Raw genomic sequence first — 13,850 nt, 5'->3', positions numbered from 1 at the left:
TCACTCATCTACCAAACAGTGAGGCACATTTAGAAAATCTAGTATTGAAAAAGCTGATTTTGTGCGTTACTCCCCCAATACAATAAGAAGCAGAATTTTTTCTTTTATTTGATCTATTTTGTCTTAGTTGGGTAGTTAAAGGGCTAAGTCTGCAGAATACGAGGCCATTGAACACACATTAGTTAAACCAGTTGAACTTTGGCCTATCAGAGACTTGGATTTGGTAGTGATGTATGAGTAGCGTCCTTTTCAAAGCACTCAAGTGTCAATCATTTCAAAAGTGATCATGGAGGAGAAATGAATAATTGCAGTTTGTACTGGCCGGAATTTTTTGACACCAAGTCTTTCATACATCGGAATACAGCTGTGAAAGAAAAAGCCTGGAGCAAGATTCATGAGATTTGCACCGCTTTGACTGTTTGCACCAAGCCTCTTCAGGCTCTGAGTGCGCATGCTATTTATATTTATATTGGGTAGCGACAGTCCAGTGGGAAAACCTTACGCTAAAAGCGTGGTCAAGAATGCCCGTTTAAGCGCAGTCTTGAACGCATCACACGGCAGACTGAGCAGCGCTTCTTCCTCCGTTTTGCCATCAGTAGTAAATACTGATACACACATACATTCATTCATCTTCTGATCCGTTTTATCCCTTTTGGGGTCACAGGGCTGCTGGAGCCTATCCCGGCCACTTGGGAGCGAAGGCAGGGGACTTCCTGGACAGGTCCCCAGTCTGTCGCAGGGCCACAATCACACACCCATGCACACTCACATTCACACCTATAAACAGTTTAGAGCACAAGTGTCAAACTCAAGGCCCGGGGGCCAAATGCGGCCCGACATGTCATTTCATGTGGCCCATGAGAGCATAAAAGTTTTTAATTTCTTAAAATAAAATGTTTCTTTAGTTGATTACATATTATTTATGTGTAGCTCCTGTTGTAATTATTCAATGTTTGCAGGTCTTATGTGCGTATGCAAACAAATTGTTGTCATCAAACCATCAGTTGGATGCAAGGCTGTGTGCAGCCTTTTTTTGTAAAATGTTACACGTGTTCTTTCTAGCTCAGTTTTATTTTACTTTTCTTTATTAAGTTAGGTCCTTCCTTACTGGAGTTATGGGGGTTTTAATGAGTGGATAAAATTTTAAAATGATTTATGTTAGAGTAACAAGCAAACATTTTTTCTATGCAACTGTAATTGACACTTTAAAAAGTTATAATGAATAAGTAATGATTTTTTTAACATTAAGGAGTAGTTACGTTTATTTTTCATTACATTTAGTTACATGTATTAGTTATATCTGGCCCTTTGAGGACAGCCGCTATGCTGATGTGGCCCTCAGTGAATGATGAGTTTGACACCCCTGGTTTAGAGTGACCAATTAACCTGTGAAGTGTGTTTTTGGACAGTGGGAGGAACTGCGCCACTGCGACACACATACAGTGCCTTCTAATAGTTGTTGCCATTTATTTTATATGAAACACAAGTGATACCTAAGTATAGAGTCGCATCCTTGACCAAACGATGCAGAAATTGCGACTTATACTTTAAAAAAAATAGTAACATGTTTAAAATCGGAATTTCAAGTCAGAATTTTCAAAATAAAGCACATACTTTAAAGCAACTACTGCGAAGCAAGTTCAGAATAACTGCATTATCATAAGAAGCATGATTTCTATGGGGAAAAGAAAACTGGAGAATGTGGAAATTTAGAGGCTAATAGTTTTACTGAAAGTACAATGTTTTACAGTCAACGTAAAAGGGGAATGTTTCCATGACGCACTTTCAAAATGTAGAATTTTTCTGCAATACAACTTAAAATATTTTTGTTGTTACATAACATCACATGTATCTTTCACATTAAGTAAACAAGTATTGGATAACTTTTATCTGACTTATTAACAGAAACCTTGAAGGATATGTTTTGCAACATAAAGCATTGGTAATTCTGCATGAGCAGTTTAGTTTTGTTCATGTTATTAAGGATACCAAAGCTCACTTGTAACCTTTGTTCACATGATCTAAAGAGGCAAATATTTGAACTGATTGGTGCTGCTGTTCTTTTTCCAGGATGTCCAATGCAAATCAAAACAATCATGTTTAAGGATTTATAAAAGTAGATATGAACAAAACACTGCAAAGAGGCACTAAATTTGTTTTTTGTCCACCTTGGTTTGATCCATTTGACGTGTGATGCAATCAGCAGACAGGGCCGTGTCTCTTATTTTGACACTAAAATGTTTTTTAAAAAAGGAGCAGTTTCAAGTGATTTGAAACTGCTTTAAGTTACTTTCATAAATAAATCTGTTTTTTTTAGCTTGCTTTTGAACACAAAAATTCATTTTCACTGCTCCTTTATGGTAATTTGTTTGTTTGTATTGATTTCTAGATTTAAAGGAAAATAACAGGGACGAGTTGAGAGTTTTAAAGAAGTACTCATGAATGACCACTGGGGGCAGTGTTATCCACGATTTGAGTTCAAAATGAGGGGGGGGGGGCAGGCAAAACTTTTTTTTAAGAGTAAGTAAAAACAATAAAACTGGAACTATTCTGTTTTGTTTTGAAACAATTTCAATGTCAAACTAGTCATATTTTCCTGGGTGACATTTTTTTCATTACATTTTTGCAAAATGATATAAGTTTTCTTATCTGATTACATTTTTTATCTTGTTTTGCCTTATCATAAGATCAGATGAGATTATTAAAAAAAACTTATAAAACTTGCACAAATCCTGTACATAAACAATATGGGGAGAGTCAAAGAGTCTTTCCTGACTAATTCGAATTTTCTTTCAATTATGTGGATTCAGTCCATGCGGTTTGTGTTTTTTTATCACCTGTTCATCAGAAAAGGCATCCCAGTACACTTCAGACCAGAAACAAACAAAATCTCGTGCTCTTTGTGTAAAATGACTCCCAGATTTAAAAACATATGGCTAAGATACCTTCTGTTTTTAAGGTGTATGTGTTATTTGATGTATCAGCCCTGTATGTCAAATGTTTGTTGATTTATAGACATCTTACACAATGTGTAAAAGAGTTTTGAATCAAAGAAGATCTAATGCATCGCTGATATTAATTATAATCATTTCAAGAAATCCAGAAACTGAAGAATTGGGTATTACACAACTCATACAGAGTGCTAATAATATCAGAAATACTGTAGCTTACAGAAATGTTGCAGAGGGTTATGAAGAAAGAGGTGATGCCTTCAGGTGTCTTCAGGGAAGTTTGGCAGAGAATATTTAGTTTTGATGCCTGACCAAAGATCATGTTCACAGCTATACCAAACCATTCCAGTACAGACGGAACTTTTTCAAGGGGAAAAAAAACACTCAGCATGAAACAAAAAGAGAAATTCTTGAAACATAAATTATTCACAAAGGTTCCACATGCTAGTAATAAATTCTGTTTCAACTTCCATGAGGATTGCATGACATTCATCTGGTTTGCGCTGCTTTAGTTTAGCTTTGGTATGTTGGAAAATAATGTTACATGAAATAACCATGCATCAAACCTTCGGACGAATTTAAGGGTTGAGAACGACTGAAACTTTTTCAGGAGAAACATTATCTTTGCATCCTATGTCATGTGCCTGATCAAAGATTTGGTTTGTTCTGTGTCACAAGATTTAAAAGAGTGAGGCAACTAGCAAATGCCATGTGAATTTGCAGACAAAGACAATGAATCCAAACATGTTTTAATGACATTAACTCATGCAGAAAAGCGGAAAAATACACACCAGAGTTCAGTTCATGAGTAATCATACTTCTGTGTCAGCACAAGCAGTGAAGGAAGTAGATACTTCCTTTTCTTACTAATACCATAGCATAAACATTTCAGTCTATATTTTAATACTTGCTGGAATAAGAAAAAGGACAAAATGTCAGTACTTTATGCTTAAAGTTCAGAAATTAAAGAATAATTCCACAATTAAAACCAAACTGTGACCCAAATCAAGAGGAAAGTGAATTGTTGCATCCTTTCTGAATATTTACATTTAAAGTGTCAAATGTGTATTGGGCTAAATTTAAAGAGGATTTATTGTTTTATTACATTAAACCAGGCTTAGTACAAACCTACTAAAATGTTTTTCTTAGTTTTTACATCCCATTAGCAAAATAAAAAATATTTTTTCTGATTTTTTGTTTTATTTTGTTGTTCTGTAATTCAAAAGTCATATATCAAACCGAAACAAAACCATGACCCAAAATTAAAGAGTTGAACCAATTTGTGAAGAAAGTGTATCTATCCCAATGTAAAAAGAAAAGCAACAAAAAACTTTCAATTTTTTCCACTCCAGTCATCTTTTGATCATTGTAAAAGCATTCAAGGGGATCTTTTGATAACAATATGACTTTTTACAACCAAACTTAAAAACCTGTTTCTGGGATATAGTTTCTTCAGAGAGGCAGAAACTCATTAGAAATTCACCTCCGTGTGGGACTGTTAGCGAGGAGTACGTCTTCCCCCATTTTCCATTATCTCTCTGTTTACAAGCTCTCCTGCTAACTTAAATATGAAGGCCCCTCATCATCCAATATTGGAACTATCCAGTCGTACAGTTTTGAGTCAGATGCCACATCCTTAAGAGAAGCCTTGGTTGGTCTGTAATTTTAAACTAATTCTTTGTATAAACTAATTGCATTTGAAACTTTATTAAATATCGGTAATCTTTAAACTAGTGATTTCTTCATTTTATAGATATCAATATTCTACCGTATATAAAACTGGGGTGCAGCAATTACCTTAAAATACTTGAAAATTGATTACATGAGTTATAGATAAAAGCGCGCCTTTTACTGGTCAATTTTATATTTTGGATTAAGAAATTTGAGCTCAAAAGTATTTTTCCCCCCTGAAAATTGAAATGGAGATTTGCACTGATAAACGCATGGTTATGCTAGTGGGAATACTAGTGTTTTCTGAATTCTCATTTTTTCCGAGGTTCCCTGAAAGCGTCACCAGCCTTTGGAATTCACAAACAGCTTCTACGTAAAGAATAGAGCGCGCATCATCTACCCACGATGCAGCGCGGCGGCTGAAGACAACATAGCCATCTTGTCAAGAGTTCTCTTGGGTGAACGAGACGACTGCAGGCTCCCAGAAGATTATTATTTTTTTCAAGCCTAAATTTTGGAAGAGGGTTTATTTTTTTCTTTGCCGCTGATATTGTATGAGGAGCGCTTGGCCGCAAACGACACAGAACGGGTGGAGAGAGGCTACGCAAGACCGCGTTCTGGAAGATGTCTCGCATACTTGTACCGACGTAGGGGGAGTGTACGGCAGCCAGTTGGTGTGAAGCGTTAGCTCGCTTGTTGAGTGAAGGGCTCCGGGCCCTCCTCAGCCCAAAGCAGCCCCCAGCTGCTGGGGAGCACACCCCGCCGCAACAGCCCGACGACCACCGGACAACCAGGATACCAGCAGGCCGGCGTGGACTGCTCCCGCAGCCCCTCAGTGCTTGGAGTCCCGGACAACTAGAACTGCGAAACGCAACAGGAGACCAACAGGAAGAGAATGACGCAGATTCATTTTGATAACAGTTAAGTAGACCGAGAAAACACAACGATAACGTGCTGTTGATGCTAGCACAGCTCGTCTTCTTTTGACCGACTCGGAACCAGGCTGTCATTATGTCGAAAATGCCGGCGAAGAAGAAGAGCTGTTTTCAGATTACTAGTGTGACTCAGGCCCAAGTGGCGGCTGTCGGTGCCGGTGACGACACCGAGAGTCTGGACGACCCGGACGAAACGCGGAATGAGGACGTCTCGTCTGAGCTATACGAAGCGCTCCGGGTAGAGCCCGCCGACGAAAGAGGCTCGCCCGAGGACGGCGTGAATAACGTCGGGGAGGTCGAGGCGGGCAGCGCTGTGGCTTCTTCACCAGGTGGAGAGCCACGCAAAGGGGGAGTGTCCGGCTCCAGTCAGGGTGCTCAGCAGCAGCCGCCGCAGCCTCAAACACCCGGTGTGTCAGCCACCACATCACAGCATGCTGCAGTGACCAGCACCGCTCCCCCTTCCACCACCTCCACAGTGAGCTGCTCCTCTCGTTTCAGGGTCATTAAACTTGATCATGGTACTGGAGAACCCTTTCGCAGGGGCAGATGGACATGTACTGAGTTCTATGAGAAGGACTCTGAAGGCTCCCATTCTGGAAGGACTGTAGATAGTATGAGACACGGCAGCATAACACTGGACCCGGCTGCAGACAGAGACAGTGGGCTTGGGCTTACGGGAGGTTCAGTTGTTTCTCCTGCAACACACTCGAGTCTGAGCTTGGGCTCCATGGCAGAGGTTTCCCACTCGTCCGCGCGCATGCAACCAGTGGAGACACTACCACAGCAGATCGTGCATCCGAACTATAGTGCCGCCAGCTTGATGCCAGCCGTTACTCCGGTTCAGTCAGTCGAAGGAGGTCTTCAGAACATACTGCCTGTTGGTCAGAACGGCCTGCCTCAGCCTGTTCTCCCTATTCAAAAGTCGCCCATCGTGACTCCATCAGCCCAGCCTCTTGTGTACCCTCCCCAGCAGCAGCAGCAGCAGCCGCTTCCTGTTGGCCACCATCTGACCGGTCAGTCTTCGGGGCTCGTCCAGAACCAGATTGAGTACTATCAACCTTTGGGGCCTGCTTCTGGCCAAACACTCCAAGTGTCCAGACTTTCTGTTGGACAGGGCTCCATTCCAGTCACGGGATCCACATTGGGTCAGGTTGAAAATGCCGTTGTAGCTGGAGCAGGACCTGTATCTGCTGGACAGACGCCATTGCTGGGAGGAGCGGGAGGCTCCATGCATGTTGGAGGATCCATTGTGCCCCCTGGCCACCCGATGTCCTCTGTTGTACAAAACGTGCCTGTCGTTGCAGTGAGCTCCAGTGTGCCCAGCACAGGGCCCGCCGCCGTGCTCAGTGCCTCCAGTGCAGCCATGCCAAATGCAACCACCTCCAGTTTACTTCCCGCTCAAAGAACTGTCAACAAGGCTCCGGGAGTGCAGGCCTCCCTCGTTGCTGGATTTGGACTGACTGAGGGCAGCGCTGGACGGAAGTCGGAGGGAATTATCTATGCACCGTCTCTGGTTGTCTCTGGCAGGGAACCGATGAAGTCCCTCATGCCTGAAAGCCTGCAGCTTGCCACCCCGACTGTCAACAGCCTTTTTGGGATCCCCATATCTGTCGATGGGGAGGAAGACAGGTAGCATTTTATTTTGCATCTTTTCACAAGTGCCTACTTGAAATCTCTTTTCACTTTTCCACCCTCCTGACATCACAGCCATCTGCTTTGATTATTAAAAAAAAAATCTGCTTAGCTTGTCAAACACATCGGGTTTTCCCCCCTGTGAAGTTAGGGGCAGTAATGGAGGCAGGGGAACGTGTATGAGGAAGAGAGCAGTAGAACACGGGAAGGAAACATGTTTGTTGCTTCTTATTAAGCCCTAAAGAAGTAGGTGGAGTGTAGAACGTCTGAGGCACCCGTGGCTTCCACAGCTCAAGCAACAGCTTGTTAAAACACACGAAACTCCTGTGTTCCTGTTTGTAAAAAGCATGTACATTTGTGCTGTGTGTCACCCTCCAGCCTTTAAAGCAAACATCAGCGTGTTGCTATGAGTCAGGGCTAAATCCTTTCAGCCTAATAAATGAGCTCAATTCCTCATGTTTAATAACTTGGTTCCTGCAGTTCCTGGCGAAATGCTCTTTTGACTTCAACCTGCAGATCCTCTTCAACAAGAGCTGATCACATTTAAACCAGTGTGCTCTGAAGTATTTACAAATCCTTTTCACATGCAGTAGTAGCTTTGTCAGAGCTGAAGGGATACTGAAACCCAGTGTTTTAGTCTGAGTACATGCAGCAAAAGCCTTTTGCAAGAGTTTTAGTAGATGGCACTCGCACGCGGAAATGATAGTGTCGGAAATCTGTAGAGGTGCCACAAAGTAGAACAGACAGGAAATGCAGCACAGGAAAGAACGCCACACAATTTTTGGAGTTTTGATTGGAGTGTGTATTACACACTTGTGATTATTTTTAAAACACAGGCCTTTTGTCTTATAATCAATATGGCATTTAAAGTATGACGGTCTGAAAACCACAAGGCTTCAGTGTGCTCTTATGTCTTAAAATAGTCAAAATTGATGAATAAATAGTGCAATTATAGACTTGTTTACCCCCTGTAATGGGCTTGAGCAATAGTTTCTGAAGAACTTGAAGTTCTTGGGATTGTAGCTCTTTTTCCTTCTCTCTGTATTTTTTTAGTGTGGTTTAATAATCCAGCTATTCTCAGAGGATTCAGTCAGTTATTCTATGTTTGTGCTCCTTTAAATATTACTATTGGTTTCTTTTTATTTTATTTTAGTAGTTTAATAAATATAATCTTTGTCAAATACTGAGATCTGAAAAATGAGTAATAGTAAATAAAATACATCTTGTTTACCTACTTGAGCTAAAAATGAGTATGGAAAAATCCCAAAATATTCTTTATCAAGCTGCTTTGACTCGTATTTCCAGGGTTTTTGAACTTCATCTTTTACTGTTCATCTGATGAGTTGTTTTCCAGTTTATAAAAATGCATTTATTTAAAAATATACATTTCACTGCAACAGCTCGCACATAGGATGTATTTAGACTGGGTAAATCTGTTCCAGATCGAGTCCCAAACCTTGCGTTTGGTCTGTAGTCAGTCTGGCATCAAGCAGCCCGTTCTGTTACGGACCAAAGCTTGTGAACAAAACCATGTGACTAAAGATCTCTTCAGTCATTGGCCAGGAACTACGAGTGCAGGTCAAAACGAGAAGAGAAAGAGAAAGTTACCGGGCTTTGCAATTTTTATCGGGATAGTTAACTTATTAAAACTTTATATATCGCTTTCCAGTTTTGAATGTCGGGAACAACATTTTTTACTAGTTTCTTTGGTACTGCGTAGGCAAGCTGCAAGGCGGTTACTCGCAAGGAGGCGTGCAGTGTTTGCTTTAACTCAGAGGATGGTAGCAACAGCAGTGATGAAGAAATGTCAGGTATAAAGGTATCTTGTGTTTATAACGTATAGATTGCCGGGAATACACTGAGAAGCAATGTGTGTCGTGTTAAAAGTTGTTTTGAGGAGCCTACATTCATCCAACCATATTTCAAAGAGTTGCTGTGTCTCATCTAGGGGTGTGCCAAAATATCGCTATGGTGATATATCGCGATATTTAGTCCTGTTATTGATTCTCGGTGCGTCTTCTTAAAGTATCGACCTTTTATTTACTTTTGAAGGCCCTGTAAAACTAATATTAATCATCCTTTGTTAAGACAATTCTTCGGAGGGTAGATAAGGTGCGCTGGAAGCGTGATTGGCGGTCGCGGACGGACGAAGAAGAATACACATTCAAAAAAAAAAAGGTGGAGGGGGAAAAAACAAGGAGAAGAGCGAGAGCAGCAAGTTAAAAGACGTGCAGGCAGCATTGAAGCTGCTTCACCCGGAGTTGTGTGAGAAAGCCGTGGCTGTTGCTGACCTGAAGCCGACACAGCCCGGCGTGGATACCTTTTTCCAGGCGAAGCTGCCACCGTCTTCTGCGAGAGCAGAGGCAATAACAAACGGGATTGCTGTTTAAATGTAAAAGGGGCTCCGTCCATGCAGCGAGGTGGAGAACGAGGGATTTTGTTTTTTATTGAATGCATTAGAGCCACGCTTTGACATTCCCTCTCGGAAATACTGAAAAAATGATCCCCACACTGTACGCCCAGACCAGAGCTATGTTTGAAATGGAAACAGCAGAAAGAGGGGCATCCTAGCCCTTAGACCCCCCTTCTCCTCTAAGCAGCGGTAGACGAGCGGCGTCGTGACTCTAAAAAGCCTTTGGTTCTCAAGAAAAACATGAACATATAAACATACATCACATGCCGCTTTTCACCAAACGTTTTGTTCACAAAGATGTTTACTTTTAGATGCACTTTAAGTTCTTCAGGTATTTTATCCCTGGTCATTTATTTTGAAAGCAGTTTATGTCTTAAATAACTTAAAGGAAAGTTCCTAGCTACTTGATTTTATTTTTCTGGGAGAATTTTATTTTTGTTTACACAACATTTGCACTAAATGGTGTCATTTATTTTTTAACGAAGACACTATGATTTGTACACAGAATTAATATCTGATTCACAGCTATTTTTTTCAAATAATGCAATGACTATGGCTTTGTTCAAAAGTTAATACCAATGTGCCTGGCAGCTTCTTGACTTATTAATTTTTTATTCTGTTTACAGCAATTTTGTACTAAATAATGCCACTGCTGGTAATGTTCACTATTTTACAGATATTTCCAAATGAAAATTGTCATTTTTTGTCAAAGACAGAGTATTACTGATTTCAGCAATGTTAGACAAAAGTCTGTTATTCATTACACCAAATAAGACACAAGTTGTTCATTATCATTGTGTTTAAAAACAAAAAAATAAATGGCGAAATATTTTCCAAAAAAAAGTTTTTCAAGTTCTTCTTTCTTAAAGTTTGATATATCGTGATTTGTTAGAGACGATATATATCGATTATCACAGTATCGCCATATCGTGATAGTATCGTTATCGTGAGCAATTTATCGCGGATTGTATCGTGAGGTGCCCAGTGATTCCCAGCCCTAGTCTCATCGTTGTGCTTTTATGGTGTTTATTTTAAGAGAATTATGTTAAGGTAACTACAAGGTAGGATTTAGGGTGACATCATGAGCGTGTGCCACGTAATGAGAGACAGAAAAGCATGTAAGAAGCGTTTTCAGCTGTGTTAAAATAAACGCCCCATCAAGTAAAGAGTTGAGCCCTTTTTTCCTCTTTGATGAAATGACAATTGTTGCTTTACATTTGTCCACAGCTCATCTGTTGCTACATTCCTACTGTGTTTACATCACGTGACCACCCGCTATGGTGGCCGTTTTGGTTCAGTAGTTCCGCTCAGAGAACGGATAGTATTGAGACTGAGGAATCTCAGAGCTCAGAAGCTCAGTCCGATTTGAAACAAACCAAGACCATCTCCAAAGACAAGAGATGGCATGGCAGAGAGCGGTTCCTGGTCCCGGACCAGGGTCTGATTAGGTGTTTTCAGACTGAAACTTGTTCCAGATTATTGGAGAAAACAAACTCTGGTTCTTGATTTTATTTATGGCTTCTATGAGGTAGACTGCAGATCAGCAGATAACGTATCTCTATTATATGTAAACTATTTTTATCCTTCGATTTCTACATGGAAAAGAAAAAAAAAACTTGATTTTTATATATAACTATGTAAAAGTTTTGGACAAGAATACATCACAGTAGCCGCGTTTACATGGGCAAAAGTAATTGGAAAGAACGCCTGATCCGAAGGAAAATGCGCCATGTAAACACGCCGTTTGGAATAGTCTGCCCAGATCAGACTCGTTCGGATCAAAATTTCTTTCCGATCGAGATAGGTGGGTTATGCCGATTGTTGATCCGATCGTTGTTCATGTAAACGGTTCATTCCGTTCGTGTGTCACTTCTGCTCTGGTTTAACGTCATACATAGACGGTGTCTCGCTCCAGAGAAAGCTTTGGAGCTCAAACAGGACCGACCAGCTGCTCTGCGGAGGCCCGGTGCGAAGCGCCGCTCCGCTCTCGCCCTGCTGGCTCTCCGCCTCTTCCCTCTCTTACACCCCTCACGAGGGGGGTGCCAGGGAGTAGCGTGACCCTGCGCGGTCCTGGGTCGTGTGTCGGTGGTCCGAACGAACTGTGTCTCTGAGCAGAGCAGCTGGATTAATAACTGTGTGTTTGAGGGGAGGGAGGATTATGCTTTGTTAAGGCCCGTACACACCGGGACGAATATTCGCCAGGCGTTATTCGCCAGCGTTTTTCGCCACGTTTTTTGTGTTCACACCCATGCGATTTTTGCTGACGATGAGCCGAGCGAACATGCAATTTCATTCCCTGACATTAGATGGTGCTTAATGTAAACAGAAATACTCCTGTACACAAGGTGGCGCTGCGCAACTTTACGCTTCTTAAACTCGCTTTTCCCTCAGAAGAAGAGAGCAAGTATTTACGCGCTTGTCAGAATCATACAAAGAAAACATGAATATTTGGTTCGGGGATATTTTAAAATGTCCGTCATTATTTCGTCGTGGCAGTGTAGACGCTACTTTGCGTCTATCTTCTTCGCTGGTATGTGTGCTCAGAAAGGCTGTTTTGTGTTTGAGCGCCCCCAAGTTGTGTTTTACTGTAACTTCAGAAGCTCCAGACACGTGTGCAAAAGCGCTGTTCTCATTGGTCGTATAGATTCAGACGCGGCGCGTTGAACCAAAAAAACGAACCCGAGGCGTTTTTTAAAAAGTGACGCTTTGACGCGTGGCGTTTTTTCGCGTCGGTGTGCACACTCACATTGGTGCCCTTTGTTTAGGCGCGAGGCGTTAAACGTCGGCGAAAATTGCGGGCGAAATTCGTCCCGGTGGGAACAGGCCTTTACGTGTGCATTTTGTTGTTTGTGTGTGACTGCGATCCGTCCCGCCGCTCTCGGTTAGCTGCTGTCAGGAGAACCGTGTGTTCGAGCAGAGCTCGGACTTCCAGCTCACACAGCGGCTTTGGGGCGGTGTGTGAGCTTAAAGCAGAAATGTCGCTCAGTCCTTAGAAACCGTTCAAACAATCACGTGGATTTGTGTTTCCAGTCGTGTCCCGACAAAATAAAGGCTGATGTTATTCCCACATATTTACGTGCAGCCAAGATGCATATTGCGGTATATCCCAAATGAGTCATCACACAAGACTAATGTTGTTAGCGCGGGTGTTAGCCTCTCCTGGGAGCTCCGTTCTTCTTCCACAAAAAAAGCACTGAACACACAGATTTAAAATAAAATGATGAGCGAACAGGCGCTTCATAATATTCATAACATTAATAAAAACACGCTTGGAAGATCGTCTCGTATATTACCGAGCTGCTGCATAAATGTCTATGACAGCAAAGGTTTGTTTTACTGTGGGACTCATTTCCTTTTTCCGGTATTTTCAACACTACTGCGCATGCCCAAATGATTCATTCCGACCGAAAGTGTGACCATGTGAACGTTTGTTCTAATTGTAAAAAGTTTTTCTGTGACCATGTGCACGGTTGAATTTTAATCCGACCATTGATCCGATCAAGATATTTTGCCCATGTAACCTACTGTTTTGCAACAGGAGAAAATCACACCATTAAGTTCTTCAGTAGAAAAACCCATCCTCATAAAACGACAACCAAAATAAAAAATAAAATAAACAAAACAAGAAAACCTTTTAAAAAACATAACAACATAATTGATCAAGAGTGAAAAGACTAACACAAAATATAAAATAAAACTAATGACAAGTTCCCTACAGATCCATCAATCCATCCATATATCAATGTTCTTAACCCGCTGTATCCCTTTCAGGGTCACGGGGTTGCCAAAGTCTGTCCTGGCTACTGTTGGGCAAAGGCAGAGAACACTCTGGATAGGTCGCCATTCTGTGCCAGGGCACTACAGATACACTATACAATACACTACACTACAGAAAATACACTACAGATTTAGGACTAAAAAACCCATGACAGAGTAATGCACATTTAGAACAAACAGGATTTAAAATGACAAAAACCTATCAAACAAAATGAGCATATTTAATGAAATTTTGAAAAACCTAACTAAAGACTCCAAACCAAAGGCAAATAAAAAGTGAACCCTTAACATTTGACAATGTCAACTAACAAAGAAAAGAAAAACAGGGTTAATAACTATAGGACTAATTTTTGTCCGTACACAGAATAAAATGGAAAGGAGGAAATAACTGAAATGAATTGTATTGCTCTCAATATCCAAGACGGGTCATAGCAGAGGAAAACTTGTAGAAAATAAGAAAAAAGAGAGAGA

General features: G+C 41.2%; 1 protein-coding gene across 2 annotated transcripts in view; it reads left to right on the top strand.

Moving 5' to 3' along the window:
- The first annotated feature begins 5,004 nt into the window (after positions 1-5,004).
- The window catches only part of LOC101166252 (TSC22 domain family protein 2), a 35,048-nt gene continuing 26,202 nt past the window's right edge, over positions 5,005-13,850 (top strand). The window contains exon 1 of one of the 2 annotated variants that reach the window (XM_004078960.5): positions 5,005-7,186. In XM_004078960.5, coding sequence (XP_004079008.1) covers positions 5,634-7,186 — 1,553 coding nt within the window. In that variant the 5' untranslated portion in view covers positions 5,005-5,633. The remainder of the gene's footprint in view (positions 7,187-13,850) is intronic. The other variant, XM_011486402.4, reaches the window with a different exon arrangement.

This window comes from Oryzias latipes, chromosome 17 (assembly GCF_053564925.1).
Source record: "Oryzias latipes strain Hd-rR chromosome 17, Olatipes_Hd-rR_3.1".
NCBI lineage: Eukaryota > Metazoa > Chordata > Actinopteri > Beloniformes > Adrianichthyidae > Oryzias > Oryzias latipes.
Note: the sequence above shows the minus strand (reverse complement) of the source record. Positions and strands in the feature narration are given on the sequence as shown.